Source organism: Phocoena sinus, chromosome 20 (assembly GCF_008692025.1).
Source record: "Phocoena sinus isolate mPhoSin1 chromosome 20, mPhoSin1.pri, whole genome shotgun sequence".
Taxonomy (NCBI): domain Eukaryota; kingdom Metazoa; phylum Chordata; class Mammalia; order Artiodactyla; family Phocoenidae; genus Phocoena; species Phocoena sinus.
Genome location: NC_045782.1, coordinates 1833016 through 1847710, shown reverse-complemented (window position 1 = coordinate 1847710; position 14695 = coordinate 1833016). Strand labels below are relative to the sequence as shown.

The 14695-nt window shown below is 42.6% G+C and overlaps 1 protein-coding gene across 6 annotated transcripts in view; it reads left to right on the top strand.

Annotated features, from left to right (window-relative positions):
- Positions 1–14695, top strand: part of ULK2 (unc-51 like autophagy activating kinase 2) — a 66488-nt gene that overhangs the window by 14859 nt on the left and 36934 nt on the right. For all 6 annotated transcript variants that reach the window (XM_032616585.1, XM_032616587.1, XM_032616586.1 and 3 more), the window contains exons 6-12: positions 1548–1721; positions 2581–2654; positions 4423–4524; positions 5828–5886; positions 7093–7175; positions 8708–8755; positions 9098–9186. In XM_032616585.1, the coding sequence (XP_032472476.1) occupies positions 1548–1721; positions 2581–2654; positions 4423–4524; positions 5828–5886; positions 7093–7175; positions 8708–8755; positions 9098–9186 (629 nt within the window). The remainder of the gene's footprint in view (positions 1–1547; positions 1722–2580; positions 2655–4422; positions 4525–5827; positions 5887–7092; positions 7176–8707; positions 8756–9097; positions 9187–14695) is intronic.

Genomic DNA, 14695 nt, shown 5'->3' with positions numbered 1-14695 from the left:
CACGGGCTTAGTTGCTGCATGGCATGTGGGATCTTGCCGGACCAGGGCTCGAACCCGTGTCCCCTGCATTGGCAGGTGGATTCTTAACCACTGCACCACCAGGGAAGCCCAATTTGGTAATTTTTAAACCATGGGGATTTAGTTTATTTGAAGGTGTTAAGGACATAAACTGTCACTTAATGTGTCATTAAAATGATGTTTTTAAAAAATTTAATAAGTTATTTTTGGCCATGTTGGGTCTTTGTTTCTGTGCGTGGGCTTTCTCTAGTTGCGGTCAGCGGGGGCCACTCTTCATCGCGGTGCGCGGGCCTCTCTTGTTGCGGAGCACAAGCTCCAGACGCGCAGGCTCAGTAGTTGTGGCTCACGGGCCTAGTTGCTCCAAGGCATGTGGGATCTTCCCAGACCAGGGCTCGAACCTGTGTCCTCTGCATTGGCAGGCAGATTCTCAACCACTGTGCCACCAGGGAAGCCCCTAAAATGATTTTTAAAGTAATATTTCACCTGTTCTGAGTGTTAATGTTATTTCTTTCTTAATCTTAAGTGCACATGGAAAGGTTATAAAGAACATATTCTAGAGTTGTATGGGCAGAAGTATGTTCACAAAGGCTTTAAAATGGGGCCATGGATATTAAATCCCTAATGTAGATTCAAGGAATGACTTTTAGACCCACTGTCATGAAGTATATATTTGTGTACTGCCCACATTTGAGTACTTATGTACCAGGCCTTTTTCTGAAGTCTCTATTATTAAATATGCTGTCTTGCTTGATTGTTACAACAGCCCCGTGTGGTTAGTCTATTTTCAGTTTTTTATAGATGAGGATGGGCACAGAGGGGTCATCTTCCAGGGTCACGCAGTAAGTGGAGGAGCTGGGATTTGAGCAAAGGCAGCCTGACCCCAAACCAAGCTCTGTTCCATTACGTGCTCCAGTGTGCGCGTAGAAACACTGCTGTTTGCTGAACAGTGACTACCCTCAGATCATTCCTACCACCTCTTCATAGCACCGAAGACATGGCTTCTTACGGGTGTCTTTAGTTAGGAGACATGCTGCAGTGAGGCGGTGTGTTGGCAGCAGGGAGATGGGAGGAGACAGGTGTAAGGCCACCAACCCCGGCAGGCGCACGTGGAGGGGATGCCCAAGTCTCGCCATCCAAGCAGTTCACCTGTTTTTAATTCGTGCTCAGGTAATGGTTGGAATTAAATGTGGACATTTATTCCAGGTGTTTGATATGAAGGGGACTTATTTTTGGCTTGTAGAGGAGACTCACATTTGTTGAGCACCTCTTGTCATGCCCATTCTTCCCAGTAAAAATGCGAGAGGAAAGCCAAAGAGGAACACCAGTGGAAATGAAAGATGCAAGTGTGAATCAGTTCTCTTTACAACAGATCGATTAAAAATTTTGAGATATCCGCTCTCTCTTCACAGACTTAAATTGTTAAAGTAAAAACAGTAAGAAAATGCGAATCCCAGTTCCGTACTCCCTCAGTGCTCTCCTCAGAATATGCAGATGATACTTGAATGCTGACGGAGCGCCTTTTCTCCCAGCTAAGGGCACTCTCAGTGAAGACACCATCAGAGTCTTTCTGCATCAGATTGCAGCCGCCATGCGGATCCTGCACACCAAGGGGATCATCCACAGGGATCTCAAGCCCCAGAACATCCTGCTGTCCTATGCCAATCGTCGGAAGTCCACTGTCAGTGGTATTCGCATCAAAATAGGTACCTGGCTATGTATTGTCTCATGCAAAGAACGTTTTTGGGACTTGGTATTTTTAGATGATTTTAGTTCAGCTTTGTTAGAATGATGGACTTTGTTGAGACACTTTTAAAATTTTTATTGAGTTCAGTGAGATACATTTGGATATGGGAACCCTTTACATTATTGGCAGCAGGTGCTAGACGGGGCCAAAGACCCCATGTTAGGAGCTCTGAGTGTGACTCCCAGCAGGAAATCCCGCTTCTCCTTATCACAGGGAAGCTAATGTATCATGGTTGCTGGCAGCAAATTAATCACCCTGATTCTTTACAGCTGGTTGGATTTTAACGTAAGGGATCTGAGAGATCATTTAGTTCAGGCTTCTTACTTGGAAGTTTTCTTAGCACTCTCAGGATTATTTGAAGCAGTTTATAATGCTAGATTTTTAAAAATGTTTTTCTCTTCGTTGGTGGAAAAATAATTATTTAGCAGTATTTTAAGAAATCTCTGATATTTTATGGGTTACATCTGGTATCTGGAGGAGGACAAAAACAGCTCCAGTTCTATACCTGGTATTGATATCGGATGAGAGCTGTATTAATGAATCATGTATTATAATTAGCATTTTCTCTTGCGAAGTGTGGCACTTCCTTCTTGGTTACAAAACTGGGAGAGCAGTGACTTGTGCAGTTGGTGATGACTACTGTTTCTTAACTTGTTGAAAGTGAGGTAGCTCTCTTTTCTTTGGTGGACAGTCTTATTCAGTAAGCTTTAATTTCTCACAGTTCTTTTGTACCCTCTTATATCTTTAAAGAATCATATGATCTGTGTTAACTGAGCAAAGATATCATTTGATTTTCTCCTTTTTATTTTGTGAAATAGCGGATTTTGGTTTTGCTCGTTACCTGCATAGTAACATGATGGCTGCAACGCTGTGTGGGTCTCCAATGTACATGGTGAGTGAGTGTTTGCATCCTTGTGTGTTTACAGCACAGCAGCATAAGCATTGGAATTTAAGTATAAGGCTTGTTTCCAAGTAAGATGTGATTTTATATATAGTCTGAGTTTTTATTGTATTACAAATGTTAATTCTATTACTGATAATGACATAATGCAGACGTCTTTCACTTTAGTATAGCGGACTGTGAAAGTCTGTCATCTTTGCCCATTGGCATTTATTTTTTAACATGATTAGTTAGTTATTATGGTAGAAATCTCCTGTTAGATTAAATGGAAAACAAAAGTTGATGAAATATGGTCATGCTATACATAATGTATAATTTTAGGAATACTTAAAAATAACCTTTTGGGGCACGTACCTCTTCAGCTGTAGGGTGTAGTCATCTTCTGCATGTTGTCTCTTTAGACAGTATCCCTATATTGTAGAAGTGTTTTCCATCAGTGTCACACTTAACAGCTGAAAAAAAATCTTAGTTTTCCTCTTTATCCTCTCCTGTGGTTACTGTCAGGTCTGATAGGGTGAAGCTGTGAAACTTCTGAACTAATGTGAGGTGTTAAGCCTGGAAATACCTTAATTCTGGAACTTCAGGATCCTGTGAAGTAAATAAATGTACCTATTTCAGTTTTAATTTAAAATGGTTTTATGTTCAATTAGGGCTTCTTCTAATATAAAACCACTTTGAGCTAAGGGAACTAGTAATCAAAGTTCAAAAAAAATTTTTTTGTATTAGACTTACTTTTTCCTGATCATAATCTTACTGCTTATATAGTAAATGTTATAATTTAATATAATTAAATACTATTTTGCACTTCTTGAGTGTGAAAGTAGTTCAGCCTTGAACTAATAACCTTGAGGATAGACAGAGTGCTTGGGCTGATTATTAAAGGGAGGTGGCTCAATAAGAAATTTATTAAGGACAATAAATAAAAATGTTATGCCTGGAAAATAAAATTTCACTATCTTTTAAGTGTATTTGACATTCCTGTTTAATGCTGTGCTTGCCTTGATTGATGGTATTTTTAAAAAGCAACATCTAATGAGAGGGTGGGAAAACAGCTGTGACAAAGCAGCAGAGAAAAAAAAATTTTATTTTTTTGGCTGCTCTGAGCAACATGTGAGATCTTAGTTCCCCGACCAGGAATCGAACTCACGCCCCCTGCATTGGAAGTGCGGAGTGTTAACCACTGGACTGCCAGGGAAGTCCCAAGATAGTTTTCATTATTGTATTTTGCATAACAGATTTTCCATTATTTTAAAAGTTTTCAAATGACAGGAATAGTATAGCAAACACTTGTGTACCTACCATCCGTATTTAACAAAGTTAACATTTTGTCATGTTTGCTTTGATCTTTTTTTTAGAAACAAATAAAGTATTTCAGAAACAGTTCATGTGCCCTCCTTTTTCCATTTCCCACTCTCCTACCCCAGAAGTAACCTCTATCCTGTAATTGGGGTATATTTTTCTTTATTATTATTTTAATACTCTTTTTGTAGTTTATGTGTCCATAATATTATATAGAAATGTTTGTTTCTGCAACTTGCTTCTTTTCATGCGCCGTTGTTTCTGAGATTTACCAGTAAGCCTCAATGTAAGAATGTGGTTCTGTATTCGTTGCAGTATCATTTGATTAGGGCAATATCACAGTGTGTTGTTTTTGTTTTTGTAGTTTTGTTAGGAGTGTGACCTTTTCCAGCTAATTAATCCATACATATGAATTATGTAAATGGCCTGATGCATGTCTCTTGAATTGTTCTATCCCCAGGCTCCTGAGGTTATTATGTCTCAACATTACGATGCCAAGGCCGACCTGTGGAGCATAGGGACAGTGATATATCAGTGCCTTGTTGGAAAACCGCCTTTTCAGGTACCTTGACTTTTTTTGGATGTGCTCAGTTTGGGGATCTTCTCATTTTGCAGTTGCCTTTGACTTATAAAATGGGGAATACAGTTGACCCTTGAACGATGTAGGGGTTAGGGGTGCTGACCCCTTGCAGTGGAAAATGTGCTGTAACTTTACAGTCGGCCCCTTGTACTAGCCGTTCTGCATCCGTGGGTTCAACCAGCTGCAGATCGCGTAGTACTGTAGCATGTATCGAAGAAAGGTTCCTGCACAGTTCAAACCCATGGTGTTCAAGGGTCACCTGTACTTTGAAAGCAGTGTTTCTGGTTCCTCTGTGACTTATTTTGATTTTGTTAACAGGCAAAACTGCTGTAGCGAGCCAGAACATCTTTCGCTTTTTCCTTTTTTATCTGCCTTCCCTAGTAGTTGGACTGGGCCTGGGGCCGCTTAGGTTCCCCAGGCTCATAAAAGCTGGTGCAGCTTAGCTAACAACCTGGTGGGAAATAGGTGTGAACAGTGATGTCAGCGCTTCCTGCGTAGCCTTGTTTTGGGGTCCTGGAATCCACGTGAGGGCCAGGGCAGGTCTGGGAAGATCACTGGAAACTGTCCCCAGCTCTCTATTCCTGTCACTGCTGGGTGAGAGGTAATTATTTAGGCTTTATAGAAGTTACTTTGAGTAGGTCTTCCTCTCCCTTAACATCCTGTCAAAAAGAGGCCTCCTAGGATATAATCACAATGATTCCTCTTGAGTTCATACTGCCCAGTTACAAAGAGGAGTTTTGAATCTGAAAACTGGAACAGAGTGAAGTTATTTGCCCAACATGGTTTTTAAAAGTCGGTGACACAGCCAGGTTGAACACTTAATTTCCCAACCTAGTGTGGGCGTAGAGACAGCTTCACTAATTCAGCAGCACTTATTATGAGGGTGCTGCTTGTTACTATGGCAGAAGGGTAGCAGTCATCTGAGTTCTCTTCCTTGAATCCCTCGGAGGTAAAATACACCCTGATCTTACACAGTAAAAATACACCTGTGGGTAGGCCATGTAACCTCCAGAGTAGTGATTTTCAGGCCTTTCTGAGAATCTGACCTCAGAAAAGGTACATTATTATGCCCAGATGTGCAGAATTCATGTACAATTTCAGAAGTTTTTTAAGTTCCTGGTGCCCATCTATGGCTCCTTCAGCATTCCATGGCTTTCAAGTTCAGAGTCTCTGTTCTATAGCAGAATGTGAGCTTTGATCACATGATTTGGAATTTTTGCCCTTTGTTGTTTAGGAAATTAAACCTTTTTCTTCCCTTTTTTTTTTTTTTTTTTTTCCTAAACAGGCTAATAGTCCTCAAGACCTAAGGATGCTTTATGAGAAAAACAGAAACTTAACGCCTAGGTATGTGTTTTGATTACACCGGGTTTTACCATTTGTCAGTGCAGTGTTATCTATTTGAATTCTGTGTGTTTTATGTTTTTCCGTTATTGAATCTTTTTTCAATTAACAGTAAGGAGAGCTTTCGTTTTAACAGGAAATTAGAAAATTACTAGTGTATCATAGGTGCCTGTGTGCTGTATCATTTTCTTTCTTTTTAAAAATGTTAAGTTTATTTAAAAGAAAAACCTACAGAAGTTATATGTGTTCTTTGAGGGGAGGGAGATGCAAACAGAATAGATGTGCATAAAGTAGAAAATAGCTACGCTTTCCCCTAGAAAATAGCTTGCTCTAAAATAGCTAGAGTCCCCTAGTTAGATGTAACGTATTTTGTTTAATCAGATCCCTGTTTTCATTTTTTTGGATACTACAAACAGGCTTTACTGAGGAGAGATTGTGTATATGTGTGCGTGCGTGCATGTATACACACATTTGTGCATTCCTTTAGGATGGACTCCTAGAAATGGAATTGTTGGGCTTAGAGACACTCTCTCCAGCTCGGCTGGCCCTGTTTGCACTGCTGAACAAGCAGTGCGCTCCTTTCCTGCGTTCTACCAGCAGGGGTTGTTACCAGTCTCCATGCCTCCCAAGCAGGGCCAATTAGCTCTTCATTTAACTTGCATTATTCTCTTTACTAGTGAGGTTGGCTCGCTATTTGTTTAACATCCTTTTGTAGTTTTTATTCTGTGAATTACATATTCCTATTACTTTTTTTTTCTTGCCTTGTCCTTTTTTATTGGATTTCAGGAAGCTGTGTTATTTCTCACGTGTATTTATTTAAGCTCTGCCCTTTTGCAGATGGAATTGGAGGTGGCGTTTGTCTAACAGAGAACTCTGTAGCAACCGTTAGTGCTAGGTCGACATTGTGTTAAAACTCAAGACGGTCTGTGCTTGTGAAGTGCTTTGTTCTCGCAGATATTCCAAAAACAGCAATAAGAAGCACGATGCAAGAGTCTTCCCAAATTGATGCTGTTTTTCAAAGGCAGTTGCTTAGTGTTTGTTTGTTTGTTTTTTCCTTTAAGGAGTGGGGGTCTACCATGCTCCTCTTGGTATAAAATGTAGTGTTTGTGAAACTGTATATACATTTTAATTTACTGTAATGAAGGCGAAAGTCGTGTAGTTAATATATAAACTCACCACTTAGGTGGTTTTTTGTCCTTTCCCCCCCAGCATTCCCAGAGAAACATCCCCTTATTTGGCTAATCTCCTTTTGGGTTTGCTTCAGAGAAACCAAAAAGATAGAATGGACTTTGGTAAGTAATATTTTCAAATTTTGTATGTATGCTAGTTTCTAATTTTATTTTTGTGTATTCAGAAAAGTTTTTTTTTAATTTATTTTTTATTGAAGTATGGTTGGTTTACAATGTTGTGTTAGTTTCTGGTGTACAGCAAAGTGATTCAGTTACACATATGTATACACTCTTTTCATATTCTTTTCCATTATGGTTTATCACAGGATGTTGAATATAGTTCCCTGTGCTATACAGTCGGACCTTGTTGTTCATCCATCCTATATATACTAGCTTGCATCTGCTAATCCCAAACTCCCACTCCATCCCTACGCCCCTACCCACCTTGGCAACCACGTGAAAAGGTTTTTTTAAAAGATACTATAGATGTTTCAGAAGAAAATGAAAATCAGTTTTACTTTTCTTTCTATCTCTTTGTCTTTTTTCTTTCATGTATTTTGTAAATGTATGGAAGGTAAATAGATAGTTAATATAATCAATAATTTAGAAGCTATTATCCTATTTGTCGTTTCACTATTGGCTGATATTTCTCATGGTCACAGAGCAATCTCAGTTTAATTTCTCCCTCGGAAAGATAAAAATATTTACCTAACTACATGACTAAAGTTTAATTCCAATTTTTACCACACTTTAAGAAAAGATATGTTTAGATTATTTCATCTTTCCGCCAGACAGAAACTATTAGAGCTACTGTCTACTGAGAACATTTACTGGGACAGTGAACCGAGTGCTTCCGAGTGGGAGGTAGTTTAGACTAAACCTGACTTCAGCTCATTCCTGATTGTGTATTACCTGGAGAGCCTCCGTGCTGGGCTGTGCCATTCTCCTTGTCTGCTCTGTGCTATTTTAACATACAATTTGGAGACTTAATGAAAAATGAGATGGTCTTCGTGAGGTTTTAAAGAAATAACGCAATTATACATACAGGAAAAGAGTAAATTAGTGAACTGCCATGTACTCACCTACTTATTTATCTTTATCTAATTAGCAGGCTTACTGTGTAGGTTTTATCCTTGGTGAATAGCTGAAGAAACTAAAAATCAAATTAATAGCTTTTTTAAAAATGTGAAACCAGCTGTAGGAATATTTCTTCTGGGACAGGAGAGTAGAGTTTATTGTACAAATCAGCTGTCTAAGATTTCCCGTTAGGACAGTTAAGAGCCATAGTTCACAGAGCGACTAGCGAGGGCCTGGTCAACAGTTCTCCGTGCCCTTGTCTGTTTGAGGACAGCACACACTAGAGGACACATCTGCTTTAGTCACCTCAGGGGTGCTGTGCTGGTAATGGACACTCTGAGGATTCATACCATTATTTTAAATTTTTCATTCATTAAGAATTACTTATAATTTGATGGGTTTTATGGATGATTTATAAAATAACGTGCTTTTACATTTAAAGGAAATGGAGTCTATGTAAAGAAGTTAATAATAATTATGTATGATCTCAAGGATATTATGTTGACTACATTGACGAGGTTAACCTATCTGCAAAAATCAACATCAGTTTAATGGTTGCATTCTCATTTTCATTATAGAAGCATTTTTTAGCCATCCTTTTCTTGAGCAAGTTCCAGTAAAAAAATGTGAGTACCCACTTTTTACATTTCTACTTAAAGAGTGAATGCAAACTTAAGGAAAAATTAGTATTTGGTATTACAAAATTAATTTTTTATGTGCTTCTCAAGATTTCATTGAACTTTGCTTAAATATTTGTAGTTGTGTTTATTTAATTACAATTTTGTTTTTCCTTCCAAGTCCAAATTGAAAGAGTTTAGTAATTACTGCATTTTTGGTTTCACCCATGGGAGCTGTAATAAGTAGGTGAATGTAAATTTTTGGCCAACACAAAGCTGTAGTAGTTGTGACAGGTTTGCTAGTGGACAGCTCGTGTAATCGCACTCCATTCGTCGGTGTTTCTCCCCCAGCCTGCCCGGTCCCGGTGCCTGTGTACGCCGGCTCCGCCTCTGAAGGTCCCTGTAGCAGCTCTCCATCCTGTCGCTTCGCCTCTCCACCTGTAAGTCCTGGTTGTATTAAAGGTAACGTTAGAGCCTGTGTTACTGCATCTGCTCACAGAGCCTGCAGATACGTCGTGGGTATTCTCTTTATGTGTGGAGTTTCCTAGTGCAGCTGAGGCCTGGGCAAAGAGTGCTGTTGTTGAGGCCCTCGATCTGGACTCCGCCTTATCTGGCTGTGCACACTCCCCTCTGACTGGTGAACACAGTACTCTCACCCTTTCGTGACCAGTGAGGTGGGGAAAGATGTCACTGTGACACGTAGATAGGTAATTCGCATTTGTTTCATGAGTGTCATAAACATCGGTCTGGACAGTTATCGTACATAGAACTTGCAGTGGTGGACAAGTACCCTCTGAGCGGACTTCACTGCCTTAGGCCCCGTAGTCATGGTGACTGGCCCTGTGAGCCGGCTCCACTGCAACCTCTTCCCTCCCCAGGGCTGCCCGAGCCGTGCACCCCATGGCCATCTTCCCTGCAGTCTCAGTGCTTCTTCCTGATCCTGAGAACTTACGGCCACTTCTGGTCATTCCTTCCTTCTGCTCTGCTCTCCCAGGCCTTGCCATTCCGACTTCTGTGCTTTTCTGGACTTTCCCCCACATCTCTCTTGCTGCCTGAGAGGGCTGTGACCTTGAGACTTTTCACAAGCCAAGGTCCAGGGGCCGTTGTGTCAGCCACTGCAGGTATTTTCCAGACTGGCCTGGCAGACGTGCATTTCTTGAATTCTGCTGGCAGAAGGGTCGGGGAATCACAGAGGGAGCTGGTTGGGTGATTAGCAGCTTGAGGCTTAAGAGTCTGGGGCTTGGGAGCTTCCACATCCCTGACTTGCCATATTACCTATGACAGGTGACTCGGTGTCTCTGAGCCTGTTTCTCATAAGTAAAGTGAGTATAATTTACCCACTTCATAGAGTTTTTTAAGGATAAATGAGCAAAAGCACCTGCTCCGGTGCCTGGCACACAGTAATACTCAGGAAGTGGCAGGTGCAGTTATTCTTATTTTCCAGGGAAACCCAGTACCCCACAGTGAAAGCAGATGCTGCGGCAGCCTGTTGCGAACGGATGAGTCCTAAAGCTGGCAAGAAACCTTTCTGCACAGCCCTGCAGGCTCAAACCAGATAGAAAAAGCAGATGGACTAATAAGACTTACATTACATTCCCATGAACTTAAAAAAACTAAGAGGGGAAAAAAGTGTTGTATATTTCCAGTTTCAGTCTGGAATATAGGAAAACACTGGATTTGGAGCGACTGGGGAGCGGAACTGCAGGGAAAGACCGAAGGCTCTGTTTGGAGCTGGGCAGGACCAGCCTCAGCGCTGGCCCTGCTGCTTGCTCACTGTATCCTACAGGGCAGGTCAGTTCCCAGGCTGAGCTGAGCTTCCTTGTCTGTAACGTAGGTTACAGAGGCCTGGTTAACCTCTGGTTGAAGGGGAGTGGGTGGTAGTATGTAGTGAGTACTTGATAACGGTAGCTACCATGATGGAGCACGTATGTGATACAAGGTGACACGTGGTGTGAAAAGCAGAGATGGTGCTGGAGAAGGACAGCAGGGGAGAAGCTGAGTGTGGGAAAGCCTGGGGGAGGGTAGGACCCCAAGGGAGGAGAAAGAGAGGGGCCGCCGGGAGGGATGCAGCTGGGAAGTGCTTTGACTGGACAGAGTGTGCTGGGCTTTTGTTGGATGGGGATGCTTTGAAAGGGAGCGCAAGAGAGCAGCGTGTCTTGGGCCGCTGGGAAGGGTGGAACAGGTGCTGGCAGGAGGAGGGGCGAGGGGCGGGGGAGGGGAGACATACTTAGATGCTCAGAACTTTGGTGGAAAAACCTTTTTTAGAAGGCCTTTATGACAAGCTAATGCTTGAAGTGAAAATAACAAGGAAATCTGGAAATAAGAGGAGAGCAGGAATAATACAATGTAATGTAATGTAATTTCCAGTTAGTGAGATCAGAAAATGGGATGATCTGTTAGGCCTTGCTTCAACATAGTCTGCAAAAGTGAGAGGACTTCCTATAGGCACTGCCTTCCTTCCTAGGGCCGCAGCAGACTCTTTTACTGAGGGTGGATGCATGCAGGCATGCCCACGTAACATTCTCTTTTTTACGTTCTCACACAAATATCCAGCTGCTACTTCATTCCAGAGAAATCTTTGAAAGGTGAAAAACAAAAACTCTGTAACAAAAAGCTCAGGTCACTCTTTTAGTTATGATACTGGCTATAGGCTAAATGCTACTTAGAGAATATCTCTTGAATATCTGTTGCTTTAATCACATTTATTAAATGCCTACTTTCTGTGAAGTTTTGGTTGATACCAGTGGAAGGTATGACCAGGTCCCTTCATTGAGGAGCTTTTAGTTTAATTGTGTGGAGAAGAGGCAGGTAAAGCATCGCTATAGAAGCATATGTATACACGCCTTTACTGCCTCTGGCAGTGTGGATGAGGGGCATGAAATCAGACTAAGAAGCCAGCAAAGATGCTCAGGAGAGGCACTGAGCTGAGTTTTTTGTTTTTGTTTTTTGTTTTTTAATTTATTTTCGGCTGCGTTGGGTCTTCGTTGCCGCACGCAGGCTTTCTCTAGTTGCGGCGAGCGGGGGCTACTCTTCGTTGTGGTGCACGGGCTTCTCATTGCAGTGGCTTCTCTTGTTGTGGAGCATGGGCTCTAGGTGGGCGGGCTTCAGTAGTTGTGGCACATGGGCTCAGTAGTTGTGGCTCGCAGGCTCTAGAGCACGGGCTCAGTAGTTGTGCACGGGCTTAGTTGCTCCACGGCATGTGGAATCTTCCTGGACCAGGGCTTGAACCCGTGTCCCCTGCACTGGCAGGCAGATTCTCAACCACTGCGCCACCAGGGAAGCCCTTGAGTTGAGTTTGGAAGGAAGGGTAAGCACGGTGAATTTGTAGAAGAGTGGTGTTGTAAGCAGAGGAATCCCTGTGGAATGGTGACCCGCTGAAGGAATCTGTAGCCGTCCTTGGCATTATTAGAATTAAGTGAAATGTAAGTTCAGCTCGTTAGTCTCCCTGGCCACATTTCAAGTGCTCGTAGCCACATGTAGCTGGTGGCCACCATGCTGGATAGAACAGAACTCTCCCATCGTTGCAGGAAGCTCTGGTTGGACAGGCTTCTCTGACGATTCAGTCTGTAGGGTGCAGAGAGCATTGGTTATGTGCTTGAGGGGAAAGCAGAGCCAGAAGGGTAGGGAGAGGCTGTGTCTTGGCAGAATTTGGGCACCGAGCAGGGGAGGCCAGACTTTTTGTGGTGAGCCATTTGAGAGATCTTAAGTGGAGGCGTCATCTGATCCACTGTGTTTTAGCAAATAAATTCCTCCGTAAGCAGGTGGAGGATTGGATCGGAGACAAGGAGAGAATCCTCTCTACGAGATCAAAGAGAACAACCTGTGACCATTGCAGCTTTTTTGGTTTGGTTTTGGTCTTGCTTTGTTTTTATTGAGAATGAGGGCCTGAAGTAAGTCAGCAGTAGGAAAGGGGAAGACGAGGGGCCAGGAAGTGCAAGGTGAAGAGTTTGTGGCGCCTGGAGATCGCTTGAACTTGGGACCTAAGGAAGAGGATGATCTCGATGGGACCCAAGTGGGTGGACTTTGATGGAGCCACTCAGCGAGGGAGCACAGAGGCGAGGTGCTGGTGGTGTGCAGACGCGGGGACAGCCTGGGAGAGGCAGGGCTGCAGTCGTCACTCTGGCAGTGGTAGCTGAGGCAGGAAGGTGAGAGTGACCCCAGGTGAGGCTACGAAGTGTGCCGAGTGGAGGCCCAGGGTGGCCCTGGGGAATCCCGCAAGCCACTCCTCTCCGTCAAGGGGCAAAGGAGACTAAGAAGCAGTGGGGAAAGCAAGAGAGTAGGGTCACTGAATGGAGGCAGTGGGTCAGGAGAAGAGCGGCCCACAGTGTCGGAGTCGCAGTCAGGTCACTTAAGGCATAGAGGAGCCTCCGGAGAATGCGGCCACAGGGGTCCCCGGTGGGCTTAATAAAGGCGGTTTTGGTGGAGGGTTGAAAGCAGGAAGTGGATTATGGTGGGTTAGGCGACACACAGGGGGTGAGGAATTGGGGTCAGTGAAGACTGAAGTTTCAAGAAACATTGTTAAGTGAAGAAGGGAGAGAAGACGGTAACTGAGAGGGCTGCATTGATTTGAGATGTGGACAAATTCAACATGTTTATGTGCAGAGGGGAAAAAAGCCAGAATAAAGGGAGAGGGTGAAAGTGTCAGGAGCAGAGGGGAGTGATCTGGGTCCCTGAGGAGGTGGGGAGAATTAGTGGAGAGATTAGCTTTGAATGCAAGAAGCATCTCTTCCACCCAAGTGGTTGTGGATGAAGGTGATTTTATAAATAGCAAAGGAGGAAATTGAGAGAGTTCCTGCCTGGAAAGAAATGGCACTGGAAAGAAATCATGGAGTTAGATACTTGGAATCCAGCCCAGCTCAACTGCTCTTCAGCTGGCAGATTTCCTAATCTTCTGAGTTTTGTTTATTTATGTATGAAATGGATTTCAGAACAGGGCTGAAGTTAGATAATACACGGAAAGCCTATAGCCCATGGTAGGTGCTCTGTCATGTTAGTCCTCGATCTTCCTCTCTTTATAACCTTGAAGCGTAAGTGGTCTTCCGAAAGCGATGAGGAGAATTTATATCATGTGTATGTCTCACACACACACACACACACACACACACACACACACACACACACAGAAGTGATAAGGAGAATTTATATCATGTGTATGTCACACACACACACACACACACACACACACACACAGAAGTGATAAGGAGATCTGAGACTGATTTCACTGCTCAGTGACATTCACAGGGGCAGTAGCTACTAACCCTGGGGTTGGAAGAGCGTATTATGTAGTATTTTCCTTTTTCTTAAATAGAAACAAAGGTTAAACATGGTAATGGGGACCTAACACAACAAATTACGAAGTTCATTGTTTTAGGAAACTATTGTATGATGAAGACATTCAGTTTAGAGTTGTCACTAGTGTCCTTGAAGTGGGCAAGTGTCAAGAGGTCTGTAGCTACTTACGCCCACGTATCTTTAAATATCTTTATATGCTTTTCTTCCCTTCCTGTCCTGTCTCCCACAAATCAACTCCTTCCCCTGACAAAAAAGAACACAAAAGGAACACACCCACGCCTGTAAGGTTTTCTAAATCTCTCCTTCTGGAAGTGTAAATGATCTCTGTGCTTACATGCCCTTATCCTTACTGTGAACATGGGTCTCTTGCTTTCCCTTTTATAATGTTTTCTTCATTGGAGATTTAAAACTTTGTGTGTGCAGGATGTCATTAATTTAAAGTCCCTGGACGTTTTGTTTTAGTCATGAGGTAAACAGGTATTGAGTATCTGCTTTGCTAGGCCATGCGCTGAAACGGGGATGTGGAGATGATAAAAACTCACCTCAACCATTTCAGGAGAGGCAGCTTGTACATGTGATAACTGGTATGATGGGGTTTTTGTTGTTGTTGTTGTTTTGGTATGATGTATTTTTAAGTATCATTTTTGGAAAACATTT